Source organism: Uranotaenia lowii, chromosome 3 (genome assembly GCF_029784155.1).
Source record: "Uranotaenia lowii strain MFRU-FL chromosome 3, ASM2978415v1, whole genome shotgun sequence".
Classification (NCBI taxonomy): domain Eukaryota; kingdom Metazoa; phylum Arthropoda; class Insecta; order Diptera; family Culicidae; genus Uranotaenia; species Uranotaenia lowii.
Window position 1 is genome coordinate 100,974,798 of NC_073693.1, and position 24,171 is coordinate 100,998,968.

The 24,171-nt window shown below is 37.3% G+C and overlaps 2 protein-coding genes and 1 long non-coding RNA gene across 8 annotated transcripts in view; 1 reads left to right on the forward strand and 2 right to left on the reverse strand.

Moving 5' to 3' along the window:
• The window catches only part of LOC129750947 (coiled-coil domain-containing protein 102A), a 75,007-nt gene extending 73,059 nt beyond the window's left edge, over window positions 1-1,948 (reverse strand). The window contains exon 1 of the mRNA XM_055746163.1: window positions 1,817-1,948. The gene's annotated coding sequence lies outside the window, so the exon portion shown is untranslated. The remainder of the gene's footprint in view (window positions 1-1,816) is intronic.
• An 853-nt stretch (window positions 1,949-2,801) lies between these two features.
• Window positions 2,802-24,171, forward strand: part of LOC129751365 (homeodomain-interacting protein kinase 3) — a 198,251-nt gene continuing 176,881 nt past the window's right edge. For 2 of the 6 annotated variants that reach the window (XM_055746823.1, XM_055746829.1), the window contains exons 1-3: window positions 2,802-3,345; window positions 4,065-4,532; window positions 23,135-23,840. In XM_055746823.1, the coding sequence (XP_055602798.1) occupies window positions 23,378-23,840 (463 nt within the window). In that variant the 5' untranslated portion in view covers window positions 2,802-3,345; window positions 4,065-4,532; window positions 23,135-23,377. Of the gene's footprint in view, window positions 3,346-3,972; window positions 4,533-23,134; window positions 23,841-24,171 lie in introns of all 6 variants that reach the window. The other 4 variants (XM_055746824.1, XM_055746827.1, XM_055746825.1 and 1 more) reach the window with 4 other exon arrangements.
• Window positions 13,455-14,316, reverse strand: LOC129751367 (uncharacterized). Its single transcript, XR_008738690.1, has 3 exons — window positions 14,110-14,316; window positions 13,775-14,054; window positions 13,455-13,718 (listed from the first exon to the last, which is right to left on the reverse strand). It is a non-coding gene; the product is annotated as an uncharacterized LOC129751367 (long non-coding RNA).

A 24,171-nucleotide genomic window follows, 5' to 3' on the forward strand; every position in this document is an offset into this window, starting at 1 on the left:
CCTCATCAGGTTATACCAAACAACGATACTGTCGGTCATAGAATACGGAAGCTTTTGCTTTGGGTCAGCCGCGGATACCCACTTGATTAAACTAGAACGAATACAGTATCGTTGTTTGCGTATTGCCATGGGTAGTATGCAGTCGACACATACGATGTGTCTCGAAGTACTGGCGGGAATAATGCCGTTGAAAAATCGGTTCTTCGATTTATCGCTACGTTTCCTAATTCGAAGTGAAACTATGAATCCTTTGGTGATAGAAAATTTGGAAAGGCTTATGAATATTAATCCGCAAGTAAAATATGTAAATAATTATAAAACTTTAAGTCAATTAGAAATAAATCCTTCTTTATTAAATTCGGACACGAGTCACTTTTACCCAATTAGCAGTTCCTTGATAAAATTCGATCTGTCCATGACCGCTGACATCCGTGGAATACCAGATCATGTCCGACCCAACATCATTCCTTCAATCTTTGCTTCAAAAGTACGTGAAATTGATCCTATGAAAATGTTCTTTACTGATGGTTCTAGAATCGACAACGCGACTGGCTTCGCAGTGTACAATGAGGGCTTTGAAGCTTCGTTCAAGCTTCGAGAGCCATGCTCCGTTTACACTGCTGAGCTAGCCGCTATTTACTGCACCTTGGAACACATTCGCACACTGCCCGTAGACCACTATTTCATCTATTCGGATAGTCTCAGCTCCGTTGAGGCGATTCGATCGATGAAACTGATGAAGCGCTCTTCCCATTTTTTGCTGGAAATTTCAGGGATATTGGGCGCTTTGATCGAAAATTCGTATAGGATTACCTTAGCTTGGATCCCGTCTCATTGTCTTATACAAGGCAATGAGAAGGCGGACTCATTGGCTAAGGTGGGCGCGTTACGAGGTGAAATCTTTGAGAGGATAATAACTTACAATGAATATTTTTCAATACCTCGCACTTTAGCGATTAACGCTTGGCAGTCTAGCTGGGATAATGGCACAAAGGGACGTTGGCTCCATACGATTATCCCTAAGGTTCCGACGAAGGCATGGTTCAAGCATTTTAACTTGAGTCGCGACTTCATTCGCGTGATTTCTCGGCTCATGTCAAGTCACTGCCGGCTTGACGCGCACTTGTTTCGTATTAATCTCGCTGCAACCAATGTTTGCGTTTGTGGGGATGGCTACCACGACATCGATCATGTTGTATGGACGTGTGAAAGGTATGATCAAACGAGGGCTTGGCTACTGGATACCCTTAGGGCCCGAGGTAGATTACCTGGTGTTCCAATTCGAGACATTTTGGCAAACTTAGATTTTGGATATTTGTTCCCAATTTACAAATATCTCAAGCTGTCTGACTCGGTCGTTTAGTCCGCTTACCCACGTAAACTCTCCCCTTGTGTGTTCTCCATTTAATGTCTGTTTTGTTTATTTATTAGTACCACCTCTCATCCAACGGGTTCGACACATTCATGAAGAAGGCTGGCCAGAAGATCGGAAACCGATACCAAACCGTAGCTACCGAAACCACAGCTACAGGAGGCCACCACCGGACCCTAATGGAACACTGATATCGAAGAATAAACCCTACAAACCCCTTCCTTTTCCCTTATTAAAATTTTGTTTTTTTTTTAACTGTTGAGTCGCCGCGACTATTACGGCCCCCCTCCCTACTAACCAGTGATACAAAGACCCTCGGCACATTTAAACTTTGTAAAAGTAAAAGGCCTTTAATAAACTAGTTGTAAATAAAAAAAAAAAAAAACAAACTTTTGTTTTGTATAGCAAACCTGATTAACAACTATTAATACACCAAATCCGTACCGACCGATCCCAGAGTAACTTTGGCCGGTTCCACTGCTATAGTTTATTGCAACACTATAATGGTTCCGGAAACCATATGACAATGAATGACGGCCACTTCGACCGTCTGTTTCTCCAAATAATCACGAATTTCTCGAACATTTTCAGCGATTTTTTTTTCTTATTTTTCATAAATCAAAATTTTACACGTTTTTTGAAAAAAACTTAATTTTGCTCTAAAACTAAACACTTTTTGATTTTAAGTAATTAAAAATGGGAGTGTATAAATAACAAAATTTTCTGGCTATTTTTATTCGTTTTTTTTTATGTAAACTACTGCAAAAATAGCATTCAAATTATAAAATAAATCAAAAAAACGTTTTGTTGAATCGACTCCCCGTTCTTTTTCTGCGTGTTTTATGTTTAAGAAAAATAGAAATAAAAACAACTTGTTTGTAAATTATCAATTTATCTTGAACCGTAGTTTGTTGACAAAAATTGATGCGATGAAAAATTCTGTGTTCATTGTTCATCCTAACTTATGATTTGAACAAGTTCATTCTTTGTTTCTTAATTTAAGAAAAAATTTAAGAATCCTTTTAAAATTATAACCGATATTTAATATTTTTTTGCAAATATAAGTTTTTTTCGGCGTGTCCACACCCCCAAGTGAAATACGACAATGGAACATCATGTTCATATTTAGCATTCAGTTTGATCCTTCTTAAACCCGATCACTTGTATGGAAAAGATAGCCGATTATTATTCTAAACCTTTTCTCAAAAATCAAACGAAATGAAAACTTTAGGCTAGTAAATTATTTTAACGCACGATGGCAGCATCGCCGCTTGAAATACTTGTCTCTAACACAACCCTGCCATTGACAACAAAACATGACAGCTGACAGTTCGCATGAACACACGTCGCTTCGAAATCAGCCGCCGAGTGAGTTCATCCGATGTTCGGTCATCAAACTCGAGCGGCCAACTTTCATTCAAGAAGCGACTTTCAACGAAACGAGACGCGTTCGGAATCCACGCACGTCGTCCTAACCAGAAGACACAAGAGCAAAAAAGGGCAAAGAATTGTGTTGAAAATTACATTGGAACCAACAACCAAAACCGTGTGTGTGTCTACTGTGTGCAGTCTGTTTTTCGGGAAACAAATTTGGAACGTTTATGAAATTTGGAACGCGACGTGCGTAACAAAAGTTGTTTTTTGAAAGTTTGCTCCTTCGGTGGAATTGTGGGATCGCGCGCGGCCCACAAACCTTTCTGTTTTCGAGACGACGAGGAAAATCGTAGTAGGCCTGCTAACTGTGTGTTACAACAATCACATCAAATTGTAAAAAGGTGGGAGGGATTGTGTGAATGTGCATGAAGATCAGAGCAGGCTTTGTTACAGGATTCCGGAAATCCACTGGCTGGACCGATTCGATCCGGAATTCGGCGACAGTATTCGAAAGAACCGAATAGTGTGACCGGAAAATGGTTCCCGGGACAAAGTGTTGAAACAGGGGTCAAAAGCTGAAAATTAAGGGAGAAAATCGGGTATGTGATCAAGAGGGGTTTGAATCTGTTTTGGGAATTTGGAAATTTCGTGGGGATTCGATAAGAAATTTCCGCTTTTCCAACTTTGAAGGGATCAGGTTACGAGAAAGTTACACTTTTCCGAAGATTTACTAATGTTTTGAGGAAGGTTTAAGAGGAAAAGTTGCCTTCATAGTTTACCATATGTGAGCAAAAGCTAATCTGATTTCAATAGTTGCGATTTTACGTAAGGCTTACGTTTTTCGCTAGAATATTTTTCTGCAGCAGCAAAAGTGCTGCAAAAAGTTCCATAAATTTGGATTGTGAAATCAGATTTCCTTGTGGGGAAAATGGGAAAAAATATTGAAAATTTCCAAGAGATCAGAGCAGAAGGATCGTTTTTCATTTTTCGTTGGTAGTTTTTTTTTCATTGGTGTTACTCCCCTTGGCTCAAAAGGCGGTAGCGTAAGTGGGACGGCCAATTGAGACGAGTCTCGTTCAAACCAACAAGTGCGAAAGGGAGCGCAAAACATCCACCTTGGCCAGAAAATCGTAAAACAAGTTCCACCGTTTTGTGTGTGTTGGTTTTGGAAACGTCATCTTCGAATACGGTTTAATGAAGTGTGTGTGTGTGTCTCTTGCTTGTAGATTACAGAAAAAATGGTGGCGCAGCAGCAAGTCTGTTGAATGAAAATCTTCCTCTAATAGTGTTTGTGATATTTTCATGTGTTTAATTTCAGTCGGGAACTTTTCACAAATTTTGTGTGTATGCGTGTCATTCCTCGTCAAGTTTTGAGGTCGGCTTTTGTGATTTGGGCTAGTGTTGGTGCCAGCGAAGCAAATTGTGTGTAATAATAACAACAACAGTCCCACAACGGCATAAAAAAGAAGAATAATAACAGCGGCAGCAGCAACAAAATCAACAACAAAACGACAAACGGGGAGCCAGCAGCAAAAAAGAAGTGAAATCCGCTAGCTGCACCAACTACCTACTCTGAATAACAACTCCGCGGTTCGGGGCCGATTTTCTGTGCTGGTGCTGTGCTCAAAGTCAGTCTGCTCAACTCAAGTGTGTGATGGAAGAAGAAAAATATAACGAAATAAAATAAAATAAAACATACGCAAAATAAGGCTATCGGACCGACGGATTTCACCAAACAATCGAATCGAGCACCCCGAACACACCGAGTGCTGATTGTCCAAGTCATGTAAGAAATCTACTAGTTACCGCAAGAAATAATAAAAACTATTTCAATATATAATAAGCAACGAAACGATGGAGGTGCAAGGAAGAAAATATTGTTAACATTATTTGTAGGAAAAAACCATTGGCGAGACGATTTCAATTATTGTTAACAAATTTTTATAGAAAACTCTTAAAAACAGGCGGGGATACTGACTACTATACTATCGAGGCATAATTCCACTAAACTATCGAGGCATTCTTTTCTGGAAGTGCTTAAAGCTTCCATTACACTGATGTACGTGCTTGAAAACCCTTTTCTTTGGCCAAAATCATCAAGGGATCACGTTTATTTTTCAAGAGTTGTTGTTGTAAATTTCTCCAATAAATTTTCTTTAATCATCATTTCCACATACACGATTTTTATCTTCGTTAAGTTCTCAACTTAAGAATATTGTAAACTTTTATGTTTCTTCTATTATATTTACTGATAAAGTTCGAGTAATTTCACAATTGAGGAATCTGGTTGTGAGTAACTCAATTTTACTGAGTAAGTTTCATATGTTTCTTCAAAATTGAATCAAATTACGCCAGAGGCATTTTGCATAATTTTATAATTAAATTGATTAAACACATATCAGAGTGCATCTTGTGTTATACACACGTTCTTTTATTTTAACTCAAAATGAAGTATGACCGTGGTTCAAAACATAGTTAGATTCTATGAACTTAAAGTTAAGTACCCTTTTTCCTCCTTGCGATGGTTTAAAACGGAGTTCGAACTGCGAACTCAAAATTGATCCCTTTTTTTTCCTTCGGCGAGGGATCAAACCTGTGTTCGACCTTATGAACTAAAAATTGAACTCTTTCTGTTGGACTGAAAACACTTAGCGTGTTCACTTCGAACCGGAACAGCAACCAATGATCACGACGCAAAGTTTTGTCGTTCCGGAACAATTACCGGAAGATTATGAAGGATCTTCAGAATGGAATGTCCACCGTGTCAGCGTAAAATTCTGTCAGTCACTGTCATCATACATATGCCGAGCGGCTTGGAATGTCCGGAAACTTCCGGATGTAATTTACTTCCGTGGAAAGTAACATCCGAAAGTTTTCTTTGGCTGGGAGTGTTAAAACTTTCCAACGCTCTGTAATTGCAATGCACTGTACCGGAACAGCAACATCCGGGTACAAAAAAATTTAACTCCTTTAATTCCCTGAAAATAAACAACCCTCCAATGAAAAGGATAAATTAGAGTTCGGCTTCCGAATTTAGTATTGAGTATGCTTATCAGAACTTAGTTTTGCGGTTGCCCAGTCAAACTCAAAGTTGAGGGCTGCCACTGAAGTGCTGTTTTGAACCAAAACTACTTAATTTTGAGCTTTAAAAAAGGAGTTTTTGATACACGCTACGATCTTCAAACACAATTCGTTAGAAATGTTAGCCTTTTCAGTCAGTAGATGGTTCTGATGATTGTAGAAAGGGTGTCTGTTGGAATTTATATGAAAATGTTAAGGGATGGGTATCTTTATTTGTACTATCTTTGACCGTAACTTAATATCTTTTCAAATAACCGGACTATAGCCTGTTAAATGGCGGTATGGCATTCTGGCATAAAATGCTGTTTATTTGAACCCAAGCGCAGTCGGTACTGGGCTTCTGTTCTTAACTTCCGAAGACAAGGATGTATCTTATCACCGCTACTTTTCCTCATCGTAATGGATGAGATTCTGACTGGATCGATCGACTGTGCACCGAACCGAGGATTGCCGTGGAATCCTTTAACAATGGAGCAACTGAACAACCTTGACCTGGCTGACGATATTGTTTTGCTCGCCCAAACACAACCGGACATGCAGAGCAAACTCGACGACCTCACCGAAAGTTCCAAGGCAGCAGGTCTCAAAGTCAATGTCGGAAAGACCAAGTCGATGGAGATCAACACAGGAAATCCCTCCAGTTTCATGGTAGCTGGGCAACAAGTTGAGAAAGTGGAGTGCTTCCAGTATCTTGGTAGCCAGATAACGCCTGATGGTGGTACCAGAAAAGATATCGAAACCCGGATCAGAAAGGCCCGATTTGCGTTTGCGAGTCTCCGAAACATCTGGCGGTCACGCCAGATCTCTCTACGAACAAAAATCCGAATCTTCAACTCAAACGTCAAATCCGTATTGCTGTACGGGTGCGAAACTTGGTGCACATATGCGGTGACGACGCGAAAACTGCAAGTATTTGTAAACCGCTGCCTGCGGAACATCATCCGCGCTTGGTGGCCTGGCAACTGGATCTCGAATGAGGAACTACATCGCCGGTGTCATCAAAGGGCGCTAGAAATCGAGATTCGGGAACGTAAGTGGAGATGGATTGGGCACACGCTGCGAAAAGATGAAAACGAGATTTGCAGAGAGGCGCTTGACTGGAATCCAGAAGGTCATCGAAGAAGAGGCAGGCCCAGAAACTCGTGGCGGCGAAGCCTAGCCGCTGAAATCCGAACTGTCGACGAGAATATTGACTGGGACCAGGTGAAGTCGCTGGCTCCGGATCGTCAACAGTGGAGGTCTTTTACCACGGCCCTATGCACCGGAGGATCGGCGCGGGATCATTAAGTAAGTAAGTAAGAAGTCCGATTCCGTTTAGGTCCAGAATGTTCAAGTATAGATGATTAGTTCAAATCTATTTTTCAAAGATTTGTGATACATCAAATTTATGTTTTGAATTCAAGCATACAAAATCGTTTGAGGCTAGCTTTCTGTGCTAGTTGGAAAATTTTAACATTTCTGATCTAATTTCTTTGAATAAAATGATTTATAAGAATTTTATTTAAAAGTGTCTGGAATAACTTAGATTCTCTGCGAATTTTGGCAATGTTTTTTTTGAATAGTATTATATTATCCTGCTTAGTCAAATGCAAAGTCTAAAATCGAATAGAAAAATTTCATCTGATTTTCTCTAATCAGGTTCTGAAGCTGATTTTTTATTCTGAATCCTTGAACTGAACACATGCGAGGTACACATGGAGTGTACCGATGAAACTCGACGTGTACGTGCATGCGCTGAAGCCTATTTCGTCACGTTCGTCGTGGTGTAATTGGCTAACGCATCATTGTACTGTAGCTGAAATGGCGAGTTCAAATCCCTTCGGTCAGCCGTTGTATCTTTTTCGAAAAATTCATGATATTTACGGCTTGTGTTCTTTCTTTTTTTGATATCCCATGTTTCTCTTACATTTTCCATCACCTTTGAAAAAAAAATACTATGTTTGCGTTATATTTATCGGTTTAGTGATATAAGGCCGTTTAATATAGAGGGCGAAACAATTTTTTTTGCATAAAACTCAAACCATTTGTTATTTCTATTCGGAATCAGTTTTGATATCAATAAAATTACAAACTAAATACTTGAGCTAAAATTTTTCACATTGATGTTTGATAACGCTCCATAGGCCCTTATTCTGCGCCGCGCGTGACGTGATGATGATAGTCGAGTCACCCAAGTCACTCTATTCCAATAGTCGGTTTAGGTGAGGATCGTCACTTCGGATGAACTTTGTGAGTTCTTACCCTATTCTCGTAGTCACCGTGGGTGAGAATCGTCGCATTCGGGTGACGATTTTAGGTGACAATTGTAGGTACCTTTTCAGGTGACGACGACATAGAAATAAAATGAAAAATTACAAAAACCACTGTAAAGCGGAGTTGTTAGTTATTGAAATTCAATCAAAAAATTTTACCTAGCATGTTTTAATGCTTAAAATTATCAATAAATTTGTAAACACGACGAGAATTTCTTTGAAGTTGAAGGGGGCTGGTATTATTTATAGGATTTCTGCTGCTAAATCTGGCTGAATGCAAATTCAAACTTTTACAGATAAGTTGTTTAAGGTTCTATTCATATGATACTTATAAAAAAAATCATGCAATCTAACTGTTGCCATTGAGGCCATCCAAACGTCCGATGCATGGTGCTGGAGATGTACACGGTGCGAGTTTTCTGGTCCATCCGGGCCCGTACCAGCTAAATCTTCAGCACCTCAACAATTAACGGCATCCTCCCGGGCGTAACTGGTATTTTCGGCCGTGTACGTTCCGAGCAGCTCGATCATGACGTTCGGGGCCAGCTTACTGTTTGTATCCTTGAGGACGTCGTGCAACAGTCGGGGTACAGCTTTTGCATTTTCTCATTCGATGGCGGAAACTGAGTAAATTGAGCCTTAGCTGATCGACTCCGGAGAAGACTTCCTTTACCTCATCGCGCTGCTTGGCCACCTGAATGAGCGGGAAAGTCGGTTCCAAATTGCTGAACAGACGCCACAAAGATTGCAAAAAAAACTGGCATTGGTTTTTTTTCCTTCGGCTCTCGTTCTTGGCTTAGCCGGGATTGTAGAAATTTTCCCCTGGGGCACATAAATTGGACACTTTCTCACATCCACCAGTTTGCTAGCACCATGCGAGTCGATTTTTTCATTCCACTAGCCGGAATTCGTTCTTATTATTCAAAAAATGATACCTAAAATTCCGAAGTGCAACCAAAACCAAAACAACACGGAACAAATTTGCTAAAATTAACAGATGTGCTCATTCGGTCACTCACCAAGAATGAACCTCTGTCACCCCACTTCCATCGACTACCAGAATAAAATGAAGAGAACTCCGTGACGGTGAAGTGACTCGACTATCATCACGTCACGCGCGGCGCAGAATAAGGCCGATAGATGCTTTTCGGCATGTCGTTCCAAATTTTCAACAAACGTTTTAAACTGTTTTGAACCTAGAATGCTTAACGTCGTCCAACTTTCCTAGCATGTGGCCCCAGAAATTGGAGTCTACTGGGTTCAATTCCGATAACGATACACTCCAGTCAGGTAAACTGATGAAACAAGACAAAATCTGTTTTCACTATTTCTGAACGATCATGTGTTTGCGCTAAGGTTGCCAAAATTTGTCCTCCACCTGGCAATAATAGGGCATTAGATTTCTAAAATTTCAATCCAAAATTCGGGCAAATTTGGTCAAAATTCAGGAACAACGCAACAAAAATCAGAAACACTTGAAAAAAAAAACGGTTTTCTATCGGTTCCTCTGGCATCCGGAACAGCAGCAGACGATTTCTGCGGCCACGAGCAGAACAATAGTTTGTTTTGGTTCCTCTTGCTACACGCTCGGCCATATTGAACCATAAATGTTTGAAAAATAACCATAATCGAAGTTTTGTGGGTTAAGTCATTTTATGAGTTTTCAGTGAAAACTCATAAAATGAGATTTCCGGGAGAACTTGGATTATGGTTATTTTTCAACCGTTTGCTAAAACGGGATAATGGTTGTAAAATAACCGTTTTCGAAAAGAAAAAAAATGTAAAAATTAGTGGTATGAATCAAGGTTCCGATACTTGTTCATGATTGATCCAATATAGGCGATACTTCCAAAGCCCCCTCAAATTGTATTACAATTCTCTTCCTTTGCTGTGTGAAAAGAGAGGATGTTGCGCGACATTTAATGTTAGCATCATCAGAGGGAATCGTTGCGTTGCGTGTTTCACAGTCGAAACAAATCCTATCCCATCCACACGAATTGATTGTTTGCCCACAGGCCAAATCTCCGTTTGATGTATCAGTTGCTAAAAGAACTGAAAAGAGGAAATTGTTGGCTTGTTGCGTTCGCTTGCGAATATCTTCAAGTCAAATTTGAAAGTGAAGCATTCGAGAGCGAACGCTCTCTTTAACTCGCTCATATGCAGATCACAAATGTCGAGTCTTGCGGGTATGTCATGTTTTTGCGGGAACGCGTGTTTTCTCAACAACTTTTGTCTGGCGTTGCTTGAAGCTTCAAGATAATAATGTAACTATTGCACCGGAAATAGGCAGCGAAAAATTTCATGTAAAATTGAAGCGTGGGTAATGGAAAATGTGTTAATTGAGGATTGTAAAAATAAAAAAAAAATATGCTCGAGGAATAACGTAATAAAATGTAGTCTTATGCACTGTTTAACGTTTTAAACAGTCAATATTTTGAAAATGCTTTTTTCACATTTTGATAAGCAGATTTTTTGCGTTTCATCATTAACCATTCATCATTAATCATTTATCCAGATTGACAATTGCCTCTTTTCACAAGGGGATAGAAATAGAACATTTGAAAATTGAAAGTAAAGATTTTATTTAATTTTCTTTTTTTTATGTTGTTGAAGTAATATAGTGTACAGAATGATTTCTAAACAAAAAAAGTGGGTGTAACCGATCAGAGTTAGGCAAAATGTCACGAAAAACTTCAGACTCAAATTCTACAGCCAATTCAAATGTTAGAACCTAAACATTTGGTATCATCTGATAACGATTATACCAGTTCAGAATTGAGTTGATTATTATTTTATTTTATGTTGAATTTAATTATTTATTAATCGATTGAAAGGAACTGAAGTTCATTTGATAATTTTTATCAAATTTTCAGATTTTAAATTGTGTGTTTGAAAGTATTTTAATTTGGAAATTTTAATTCTATTTTTAATTCTGAAGCCTAATATGAGCTGCTGTTTCTAGATATTGATAGTGATTTATTATTGCCAAAAACTTTTATTTGAAAACTTTGATAAAAAAAAACATTGTTAAATTGTCTTGGTCATTATCTTGATTTCAAATTCTTAGTTTTTATTGAGTAAACATTTGTAAAATTTATTTTTGTGTTAAGGCTGAGTCTTCAATTTTTGCAAATTTTGATAAGGTATTTTTAAAATATATAGTAGTCTTTTAAGATTATTTATGACCATCTTCAAGGCCTCAAAAAATAAATTTATTAAAAATCTATAGTTTTTTAATGTTTTTCCAGTGCATCACAGTACACATGTATTTAAAGTTAAAGCAACACCATGTTTAATACTAAAAAGGTAAAAAAAATCTGAAAAGTTTGTCGCAATTTTCCTACACTAACTAGAATTTAAGAATAAAAAATACCTTTTTTGGCTTCAACAGCCAGGTACCATGTGAACTGAAATCAGTTTTGATTTACTTTATCATCCAACTCTTAAATACTCCATATCAATATAAAAATAAATCAGATATCCGAAAAATATTCCCAGAAATTCGATCTTTACTCAAAAATTGCTATTAGAAATAACATAAGATCTCGACCTTTTTTTATTTTTATAATTAACTCATTTAAGCACCAATTAAATATGATCGATGTCTCCGATTGCATTTTTAAATCCGATCCGGTTCTCATTCATCAATGGCAACACTTACGTTCATATTTAATTGATTTTTTTCTCGAACTTCTGCAGAACTTGTATTTTTGTAAAAAGCCGATTTGAAAAAAAAATGTTAGCAATGAAAAATTACTTTTAATGTTTCTCATTTATAAGCCAAAACAATTTTATACTTCCCCAGCTGAACACTACCGCAATTCGTTGGACCATCAAGACGAAACATAATTTAGATTATTTGTTCGCGAAGCACTTAAGTGAACATGTTCTCGACCGATTCGCTCAGCAGCGAACTGCAACAAGTTGTTTTTTGAATGTCGCAGTTCGCCAGTGAATGTATCGCTTGTCGGTGGATATTTGTTGCATGCTTCTGCATGAATGATACAAGAAGCTGTGGATTCGCCATAGGCATTCCTTCTAGCCTGAAAACAGTCACATGGAAATGTTGCAGGCAAGAGCAATGAAACTTTTGTTTCGCCGGAGAAATCTCTCACTGAACGATGAGTGGAAACGAACGAGTTTCAGATCCTTGGTATGAATAAGGTTTAGCAATTGCTTCGGTAGCTTTTACTTTGCTCGAAATCAAGCAAAGCAAAAGCCCAAAGCATTTGCTTAGTTTGGTATGAATAAACATTTGCTTAGCGGATGTGTACTAAAGTCTTAGAACATAGCTTTTGCTTCGAAAAAAAGAGCTATCCAACCAGCAGAATCTGAAATTTTCTAAAGTAAAATGAAAGAAGACGATCAAAAAATTGAAAAGTACGGCTAAAATAGCCATGAAATCGACGGTGCGGGTGGTGGGTGTAAGAACGATCGGAAAAATTTAAGTCAATACATGCTCGTATGTTGATGTTTAAAGAAAATTGAATATTGTCAAACAAAAAATGGCCTAGCTTTTTAACATTTGTCATAAGCTCTCCCACACGTTTTCGGATCGGGATAATCAGATATATAAAAAAATAGGCAATAGGCGCGCATCTTAACTTAGATGTTTTTTTTTAATCTTTGAATTATAAAAAATCCTATAAATTTGGGAGATCTGAATTATGTTTTAAATTATTACAACTTTCTTCCAACTTCAAGCCGATTGGGACTTCTTCCACTGTAGCCGGATTTTTTTAATTTGAAATATTTACTAATTGATTTGTTTTGTTTCATCTTAGACGAATCATTTCATACAACGACAGGAATATGAAAAAAGTTGGGTTATCACTTCGACTGTTCTTTATCTATGTTGAAAATGCCTTTTTAAATTGTATTGAAGTGTAATATTGCTAATTTTATAAATTCATGACGTTGTTGAAGAATTTGGTTATTGGAAAAGTCTGCTACCAAGCATGCTTAGAAAATAAAGTAATTGCTAGGAGATTTCTCGAGCGATTGCTTCAGATTTGGGCTTTATTCATACCAAACTAGCTTGTTCTAAAAGTAAAAGCTCCTGACTGAGAAAACAGTTGTCAGAAAAAACTTTATTCATATCAACCGAAGCAATTGCTTTCTGCGACTGCTCGAATGCTCAATTTAGTTTAGCAAAAGCAATTGCTAGGGTTTTTTCATACCACCTAATGAATGTTATCCAATTTGATACAAAAGTTCAATGCATTAATGCAGATATGGTATTTGAATAAGCCGAAATAATTTATTTTTGTTTAATCATATACATTATATCATTTCCAAAAGAAATTTCCACTCATGGATCATATCGGAACCGGTGGTCGAGCTCGAACCTGTAAAAAATTTAACCAACTAGTACAAGAGACCGCTAAATCGTGTTATTTTGATCAAAATTTATAACCTACATTTCTAGGGTCCGGAAGGCTGGGTCAGCAAACTAGGGCGGACGGATTACTGAGTATTAAACCAACTCGGCTCGGAACATTAATCCATCAGTTACTCCGATTCTAACATCCACGTCAGGGCTTAGATATTTTCAAAAATCTTTCCCTTCATGAATGCTGGATCAATCTTTCGGCTAAACTTTTTGCAACCTTTGGGCATAAACTGCATCTTATGATTGTCTAGAAAATAAAAGAAATGAATAGTTCGATTGACAAATAGTGTACAATATTATTACCTTATCAGCTGTCCGGGAAGAAATTGAAGTCACCAAGTTGCATGTATTTCTGATTGTGAACAAACTTTGGAAATACAACATTTAATCGTAAATGAGCTCATCCAGTTGCCGTCATTTTTTCCGACATTTTCATCCCGGAAGATTTATTCCTGATTTGTTGCGGTCAAATAAGTTCCCAGCTGGAAATAGTTTCGCAGGCAGCAGCTTCCGCCAGAAATTCCAGCTGCATATAATTTGCCATCCGTTCATCTGAAGGTTCCCGTTGGGATTCTCTACGACACTGGAAATATGGATGATAAATTTCACAAAAAAATCAGCATAATTACAAAATTTACCTGCTCTTGGTCATTGGTTTCAACTTTTTAATTTTGTCATCAGTATCCCGGAAAGTATAACTCTATACTTTTTTGTCCAAAAAACGCTGGTATCTGAACTGCAACATTTGATTTGCACCCGAAAATTAATGTCCGAATCAAACGAGTGCGGACCGCTCACCAAATGTTTTCGCTCAAATTTTCAACCATTATTTTGGTTTTCCACCATGTACTTGGAAAACGGTTGAAATTGAACAGTTCATTATGGTTAAAAAATAACAATAATCGAAGTTTTTCTAAGAAACCCATAAAACGGTTGAAAAAAACTCGAAAATGGTTGAATAAAAATGAGCGTGTATGTCCAATTCGCAATTGATGATTGCTGAGAACAATACACGCTCGAAAATTATTATCCAATTATCGTTAAAAAGTAACCATTTTCACACCGGAGAGTTGCGGAGAAGTTGGAAATGGTTATTTTTCAACCAAAGTAAAATAGGGAGGAGAGGCTAAAAATCGCTATTTTTCGTTCAATGGCAAAATCAAAGTTTTTTCGGAATTTAAAATTAACATTTTTCTAATAGTCCCCGAAATTGGAAAACCTATATTTTTATCGTTAATATTTTTTTATCAAATTTTTTTTGCTCGGAAGAGTTGGACGGTACATTATTTTAATGCTGCTTATCTCAAAACCAAAACATGTACATCTTGTCCGCCAGGGTCATTCCTGTGCTTTTCCCACATGGATATCGAACTGATCTAGTTCTGATCTATAGGAGGAAAAAAAATCAATCGAAATTCAAACAAAATTGAGCTATGTACAAGTACCTACATTTACCGTTCCTGTGGCCTATCAAGTTTAATATGAAGAAAAATGCGGAGAATAATTAATCTAGGATTATGAAAACGGAACCTGCAACCTGGATTCAAATTTAACAGGGCTTCGTCCTGTGAAGATTCTTCCTGCCTATGAACAGGTAGATAATTCAATATAATAACTTCCAAAATCATAACGATAATGGTAGATAACTCTGGGAAGAGCTGTTGTTTCCGGAAGTCGAATCACCAACCTCCTGTACTAGTTCCCGATGTCAACATTGCCAACAATCACTCGGCCCCAATCAAGATGAAAGAACATTCTCCAGTCAGCCAAATCCGTTGAAATCATATTAACGGTAGATCTCCGGAACTGCTTGGTTATTTGTTTTCACGGCTATCGTTGGTCACAATAAACTTTAGGCATAAGACAATCTCCTGTTCCTGTTGGTTAGAAGTAAAAATGTATGTATAGTGGCACAGTCTTGTTTTTTTCTTGGACTCCACCAAAAACGAGGACGAGGCAATTGAAAGAAAAACTTACCATTCAGCGGGATAGATTCTGGATCGAAATTTTAAAATGAAAGATGGCCAAAAATGCGAACAAACTCGCCACCGTCTTCTTCCAAAATGGCGATCTTGAATTTTTAACCATATTTGTGGTTAATGCTCGAAAACTTTAACGATGGTTCATTTTGCGCTGTAAAAATGTCTTAAAAAGTAACCATATTGCCAGTTCTTCAGTCAAAAGCATATAATGATTACTTTTGAACTAAAAATAGTTCATTTTAAATGAGCGTGTAGGATGGTGTGCAATTGTTTACTTCATCACACTGTGAAGCCAAATTACTCAAACTATGTTCTTGGTAACCCAGCAGGGTTGCCAGATATTGTGAGTGATTAGCTCAGAATATCACGCGGAAATGAGAACATCAATAGTGAGGATATCAGTTCAGTGGAAGAGTGATAAATAGCTATCGCTAATTTGATAGTCTGTACTTTAAGGACTAGACTGACGAAAACGAATAAACGATAACACTTTTCGGGATGAATCATCCATACGGATGAAAATCCTAGCAAAAAAAAAAACTGAAACCTGCGTTGAACTATTTCTTTCAATAAACCCCTCTATCGAAGACATCAGTAAATTTTTAATCTTTTTTTTCCTGAAAACCGTTATTCGCTATTTTGATAAAACTTGTTTAAAAAATCGTTTTTGACGCAAAATTTAGAAAGAATCAAGTGAATATGAGTCACTTCCATCTGTACCGTTGAGCCGTCAACACGTACGCCGGAGCATCGTATCGTTGCTGTGTACCTGCAGGAACATTTTTACATCATTTATTTTTTCCTTACCTGTTTTTCAATCAGCACTTTTCAGTGCTAAAATTATTTCTATTTTCTTTTATTCATATTTTCTCTTTTCTTTCCAGCATGGGGAAGTCATCGGCCGGTTCAAGGGCCGGAAGAAAACGGATTGCCGAACCTAATTCAGGCCCATCGCCCAAAAAAGTTGAAATTTCCAATTCATTCGATGTCCTTCATAACATCGGTGATGAGGAAATATTCATATTTAATTCTGATAAGAGTACTAAGAAATCTTCTTCTTCTTATACTCTTAAAAATGAAAAAGTTCCACCAATTACGGTCACGATTTCTGACTTCAATGCCTTTCGAAAAGAAATCGTCACTTCCGTCAAGGATGTGAAGATTTCTTTTCAGATCGGTCGAAGGGGAACTGCTCGTATTTTGGCGGAATCTTTTAATGATTTTCAAAAAATTTTAAATTATTTGAATAATAAAAAACATCAATTTTTTACGTACGATACTAGAAGTGATAGTCCTTTTAAAGTTGTACTTCGTGGTCTCACCGGCGATCAGACATCGGATGAGATCACAACTGAATTAAATTCTTTGTTAGGGTTTTCTCCGATTCAAGTAATTCAAATGAGGAAAAGAACCAACACGAATAATATCAGTAGTGTTGATTTTGCTCCTGAGCTTTATTTGATCCATTTTAAAAAGGATCAAGTTAATAATTTGCAAATTCTTGAAAAGGCTCGTCTTATGTTTCATTGTCGAGTCAAATTCGAACCTTTTCGAAAATCTTCGACCAATTTCCTTCAAAATATTACGCAATGTCGTCGTTGTCAAGCTTTTTGTCACGGCACTAAAAATTGTAGAATGAATGCCAGATGCATGCTTTGCGGCTCATTCGATCATGAAAAATCTAAATGCCTTTATGGTGGTGATAAACCAAAAACAGAATTTTTCAAGTGTGCAAATTGCGCAGGTAATCATTCCTCGAATTCGCTAGACTGTCCCATCAGGGCAAAAATTATTGCTTCTAGGAAAAATCCCAAAGTTTCCAGAAAAGTTTCTTCTCCTCCTTCCTCTTTTTCGTCTTCACACGTCGGGCCGGCAAACAACCTGCCTGTTCGCATTCAGCCTCGGTCTACATTAGAATCACGGATGGGTAATACCCGAAGTGATTTTAATGTTACCTGTGCTGAATCTGCGCCACAGACTCGTTGTTTAACGTTCTCAGAGGTGGTTGAAAATGGGTTGCCCTCTCCAGGCATAACTAATAAAAATGGGAAAAAACCAAGTCTCAACGTTCATGCGAAGGCTTGGGAAAATCCCCGAAATTCAAATACTTGTTCTTCTCCTTCATTTTCTGATCCTAACAATTTTGTTGATTTGGGTGAGATTACTGAGGAAAAATTAAAATTTTTGCATCAAAATTTAATGGAAATGATGCAACTTATGTTGAAAGCAAATTCAATGTTTGAAGCTTTCCAAACTTCTTTTAATTATGCTAACAAAATTATTATGACTTTACGATTCCCTCATGGATCCAAATAGATGTTTAAATATTATGAATTGGAATGCTAGATCTTTGCTGGCTAACCAAGATGAATTCTTTTTATTTTTGAAAACTCAAAACATACATATTGCTGCCATCACTGAAACTTTTTTAAAGCCAGACATTAACTTGAAAAGCAATGCTTTCTTTAAAATTTTGCGAAATGATCGACTTGATCGACAAGGTGGGGGTGTAGCTATTGTCATCAATAGTCGTCTCAAATTTAGACTTCTTCCTTCTTTCAATACAAAAGTCTTAGAAACAATTGGAATTGAATTAGAAACTTCTATGGGGAAAATTATAATTATTGCCGCATATTTGCCTTATCAATGCAGCGGTGAACAGAAAAATTTTTTGAAGGGAGATTTACAAAAACTCACCAGAAATAAATCTAAATTTTTTGTTATTGGTGACTTTAATGCAAAACACCGATCTTGGAATAATATTTCATCAAATTCAAATGGGAATATTTTATTTAATGACTGCTCTTCTGGATATTATACTGTTGAATATCCTAATGGGCATACTTGTTTCTCTTCGATTAGAAATCCTTCCACAATTGATTTTGTTCTAACGGATTTAGGCGAGCATTGTAGTCAATTAGTTACTCATGCGGACCTCGATTCAGACCACCTTCCAGTAACTTTTTCTTTATCCCAAAGTCCCATTGAAAACCCTTTAAAATCAACTTTTAACTTTCAAAAAGCTGACTGGGAGCAATACAGGAATTTTATTGAACGTAATTTAGATGTAAACGTTCCACTGAATTCAATTGAAGATATTGATTTGGCTGTAGAAAATTTGACAACTTCAATAGTCAATGCTAAAGCCGCTTCAATACCCAAAGTTAAACATAAATTTAATCAACCTTTAATTGATGATGATCTTCAGTTTTTGATACGACTGAAAAACATTCGTCGACGCCAATATCAACGTACTAGGGATCCTTATTTGAAATTTATTTATTGCGACCTTCAAAAAGAGATCAAACGTCGTTTAAATTTCATTCGTAATGAAAATTTTGCCAAAGCAGTAGAGGACATAAAACCCTACTCAAAGCCATTTTGGAAATTAACTAAAATTCTGAAAAAGCCCCAGAAGCCAATTCCTACTTTGAAAGACGGGGATAAACTTCTTTTAACGAATGCAGAAAAAGCTCAAAAATTGGCCCAACAATTTGAGTCTGCTCACGATTTTAATTTAAACGTTGTAAGTCCAATTGATGCTCAAATTTCCCTTGAATTTGATGATATTCTTTCTAAACAAAATGTATTTGAAAGTTCTTGTGAGACAAATATTGATGAACTTAAATTGATTTGCAAAAAATTTAAAAATATGAAAGCCCCAGGGGAAGATGGGATTTTCTATATTCTTATTAAAAAGTTGCCTGAAAGCACTTTAAATTTTTTAGTTAAAATCTTCAATAAATGTTTTCACTTGGCTTATTTTCCCAATAAATGGAAAAATGCCAAAGTAACTCCAATTTTAAAACTTGGAAAAAGTGCTTCAGAGCCTTCAAGTTATCGACCAATTAGTTTGCTTCCATCTTTATGTAAACTATTTGAGAGAGTTATTTTGAATAGAATGATGATTCACATTAATCAGAATTCTATTTTCCCTGATGAACAATTTGGTTTTCGTCATGGACATTCTACTACACATCAACTTTTGAGTGTAACTAATATGATTAACGCTAGCAAATCTGAAGGTTATTCAACTGGTGTTGCTCTTCTTGATATTGAAAAAGCTTTTGACAGTGTTTGGCACAAAGGTTTAGTAGCTAAATTAGCTCGATTTGATTTTCCTGTATATCTCACCAAAATTATACAAAATTATTTGACTAGCCGAACCTTACAAGTAAGCTATCAAAATTCATGCTCTGAAAGGACACCCATTAGAGCTGGGGTCCCTCAGGGTAGTATACTTGGGCCAATTTTATACAATATTTTTACTTCTGATCTTCCTGATGTCCCAGAAGGAAGAGGTAGAAGATTATTTGCTGATGATACTTTGCTTTCAGCCAAAGGTCGAAATTTACGGGTGGTACGCAGTAGATTGCAACAAAATTTAAATTCCTTTTTGAATTACTTGAAAATGTGGAAAATTTCTCCTAACGCTTCCAAAACTCAACTTATTTTATTTCCCCATAAGCCAAGAGCTCAATTTTTAAAACCTAATGAAAATCATTCCATAACTTTTAATGGGGTTTCATTAGAATGGTCTGATCACGTGAAGTACTTGGGACTTACACTTGATCGGAATCTTACTTTTAAAAATCACATTGAAGATATTCAATCTAAGTGTAATAAATATACTAAATCTCTTTATTCTCTCATCAACAGGAAATCCCGGCTGTGCCTGAAGAATAAGATGCTTATTTATAAGCAAGTTTTCCGACCAGCGATAATGTATGCAGTTCCGATTTGGTCTAGCTGCTGCGCGACGAGTAAGAAAGCCATCCAGAGGATTCAGAACAAGGTTCTGAAAATGATTTTGCGGCTTCCACCTTGGCACAGCACCGAAGATCTTCATCGGATTGCGGGCATTGAATCGATCGAAGAGATGGCCAACAAAATCATCTCCAACTTCAGAGGCAAATCGATGCAGTCTTCCATCACGGAGATTCGTTCTCTTTATAACTAGTTTAATTTTAGGATAGTGTTTAGTTTTAAGTTTAAAATATTTTTGCCATTACAGGATGTTCTCCTACATTAAATACTTAATTGCGCTAAGCAAATTTAATTCTTACAAATAAATTTTTAATATCTAGTTAACTATAGGGCTCTGAACAGTTCATTATTGAGCTGAACACCTAATTTAATGAAAAAATGTAACATAAATGTAATGATGAATTGATACAAATAAAGACATATTTAAAAAAAAAAAAAGTGAATATGAGTCTTTTGTCTGATTTTGCAAATACAGTGAATAAATTCGGTCAGAATCCGGGCTACTTTTGACGAAAGCTGGGCAACCGAGCTGGACCAAACTTTTCCCAAATTTTGTGTCAAATATCCGGGTTAAACCGGGTAATTTGGCAAGCTTACTTTATGCGCTCATAGTATTTATTATTTTTTATCTTAGGCTTTAGCCCTTTATCTTATTTTAGAGTATAATTAGTATTATGAACAACACGAATAATGCATATGAAATACCACTGCCAGCTTTTAATTTTAATTTGTTCTCTGGCCATATTTAATTTGATAGTTTGCATTATAAACTGTCATGGTTCGGTACATTGGCTAATTCCTAGCATAATTTTGAATCCGATTAGCTCACTGATTTGGCCTTACGCTACGCAAACTACTGCGGCCTTCGTTATAACATATTTGGGATGATAAATACGGTGAATAATATCTTCCACTGGTCAGATCTCTTGAAAACAGTGCGTCAACCGATTTTATTCGGGTTTCCAGGGAGTCCAATCCTACCAGCATGCACAACACTTGATACTCCATCATTTCTGCTTGTCATTCAAGGTTTCTCAAGGCGTATCTCAGGAACTTCTTTAGAACTCTCTCTAGTCTGTTGATATGAATGTTATAGTATGGACGCCAAACAATACTGACGTACTCTATTGCGATCCGAACTAATCCGACGTAAATTGATACAATCGTATAGGGATCACTCAACTCTTGACAAATTCTGCTAACCATTCCAAACATTGTATTAGCCTTTGTTACAACTTTTTCTATGTGCTCCGAAAAGTTTAGCTCTGAGTCCATCTCAACTCCCAAGTCTTTTATTGAGGCTTGCCGTGCAACAATCAAGTCATTTCCCAGGCGGCATTCATACAAGATGTTGCTCATTTTCCGAGAAAAAGTAACGACATTGCATTTAGAGTCGTTGACTTTTAATCCAAACCTGTGTAGAGCACATGGGTGACGACAGCACTTCAGGAAACTCGTTTATATCAGTAATGAAAAAAGGGGTTCCAAGTGACTCCCTTGTGGTACACCACTGTTGACCGAGTAAGTCCTGGATCTCACGCTCTCTAGCTTTCCGTATTGCGTTCTTTCGATTAATTATGAGCGAATCCATTGAAGGCAAGGGCCGCTTATTCCATTTTTGCACAGCGCCTACAGAAGAGCGTCTATGTTGATTACATCGAAGGCTTTAGACATGTCGATTTGTAGACCTTCCATTATCCATTGTAAGGCTCTTGAGACAAACTCCATTAAATTTGTCATGGCCGTCTTTTAAGGAAGCCATGTTGAACATCTGAAATTTTTGTTTCTATTCACGGATAAATCTGGTCATAGACAATGCTTCCGAAAAGCTTGGGTATAGCTGAAAGGATTGCTACACCACGATAGTGTTCGACGGAGATCCTAGAACCGCTCTTTTGTATGGGCACTATTAGTGAAATCTTCCAGAACTTTGGAAAAAGTCCTTGATGAATCGAGGCAGTAAAAAGAAACAGTAAGGGCTTTTCGAGCACATTCAAGCATTTTTTAAGGAGTGAGTTCGGGCTTCTATCTGGGCCATATCCTTTGGATTCGTCGAGCATTGAAATTTTACGTCGCACATCTGTCATTGAAATTGTTAGATCAGGAAAAGTTTCGGGAGGCAGGAAAGATTCCAGACTAAGTCCTAAAGAATCCAAAATATACACACTGCGGAAGAGTTCAGCAAAAAGTTCAAAGGCATCTTCCAACGATAAGGCTTTTTGAATTGTATGAAACAATTTTCGGGATCAAATTTCACTTTCGCTTGGAGTACACATATTTCCAGAAACAGTTTGGTTCAGTTTGGATATTTTTCTGAAGATAATTTAAATACCTACTTCGCTGATGCGCTGGTGCTTGATTATGTTGAAAACGAAAACTGTATTTAACAAAAATCATTTAAAAAAAGGAATTTGGTATCGGTCGACTGCTTTTTAACGGCTGAACACGAGCTTATTCGATATTGCCTCCTGAGTAAAGAACTTTTAGCCCAAAAAAAAAAGATGAGGCCTGCGTGCGTCTTCAGCAGAAATCATGATATGAGCCGTCATTAAACACCAAGATGCTGAAAAATTGAACTTAAATACTTAGTTTGTAATTTTACTACTTGTAGAAGAAATTGAAATTGATTTCAAAGAGAAATAACAAATGGTTTGAGTTTCATGCAATAAACAATATGTATCACCTTCACGTTACCACCCTGAAAATACTTTTTCATTTGCATTGTGAAATATCAATAAAAGTCGTCGAAAAAAAGACTCCATTTCCTCTCTAGAAATCTGTTTCCATGGACCTTCAGGACATCATATTTTTAGTTCATTTTTAATTTATTTTAAGATTGATCTGTTACCGTAAACAACAAAAAATCATCTGAATATTTTCTTCCTTCCTCAAATCATTCATAATCATGTGAAAGTTGTTTCATTCGTGGTTGAGTGACATGTGTGAAACTTTAAGAACTAAATCAAAAATAGATCCTGATAAAATGACTAATAAAAACTCCATTCTCAATAACATATTATTCAACAAAAACTGTGCACCTGTAAATAAACATAAAAATGAGTGTCGTAGTTTGTGCTAGTTCCAAGTGAATGTTACCCGAAGAAGTCGCCCAGAGTCTTCTACATGAATTATTCAGTAGCGCCCCCTTTCAAATCCTATGAACTGTTCGTCTTGTACTTCCCCCAATATCTCGAGGGCGGTGATTCCGAATTCCCAACCAGGCGACGTGGCCGCAAATGAAAGCGTCCCAACGTTGCCAGCGTCCAGATTACGACTCATCCGGTCCCCTCGGACCTCAATCGTCGTCGACGTCGTCCGGTTGCATCGCCAACAACTGCAACTGCAGCAACGGACCCCGGAACCGGAAGTGTTACGGAATAGTGAGCAAGTAATTTTCCAAGGACAATTCCGAGAACAAATCCTAGAACAGCCGGAACGGAACCGGTGTCGAAGAAGCCCACCAAGAATTAGCCAAGACTTCGAGGCTGAGGATGCATTAATTGGCGACACTGCCGGCGTCGTTGTTCTCGTTGCCCCCTCTGAGTCTCATTCTCAAGAAGAACGTCGTAGCCGTCGTCGAGTTCCCCAAGAACCACAACAACAGCTGGACGGAAATCAAGGTAACGCAAAATCAACCCCAAATCTGTGCCACCTCGTTGTGTTCTTTTTCGGTTTCCTTCTGTTGTTCGATTTATTTTTTGTCCATTCTCAACTTCTGTCGAAGACTTCGGTTGTTGTTTTTTTTCGTTGGTTTTCTTGTTTCGTTCGTTTTATTGACACAAAAAAAAAACAAAATGAAAAAAGTCCTTCAACAGGTGAACCCCATTTTATTGGTCGGCTCATTAGCTGCCGGTTTCAAACTTCAAAATTGGTCTCATTCGGTTTGAGGAAGGCAAAACTTCAATAATTTTTTAGTTCCCGTTTCGCTCGGTTATTTCGGTTGTTGTTTGT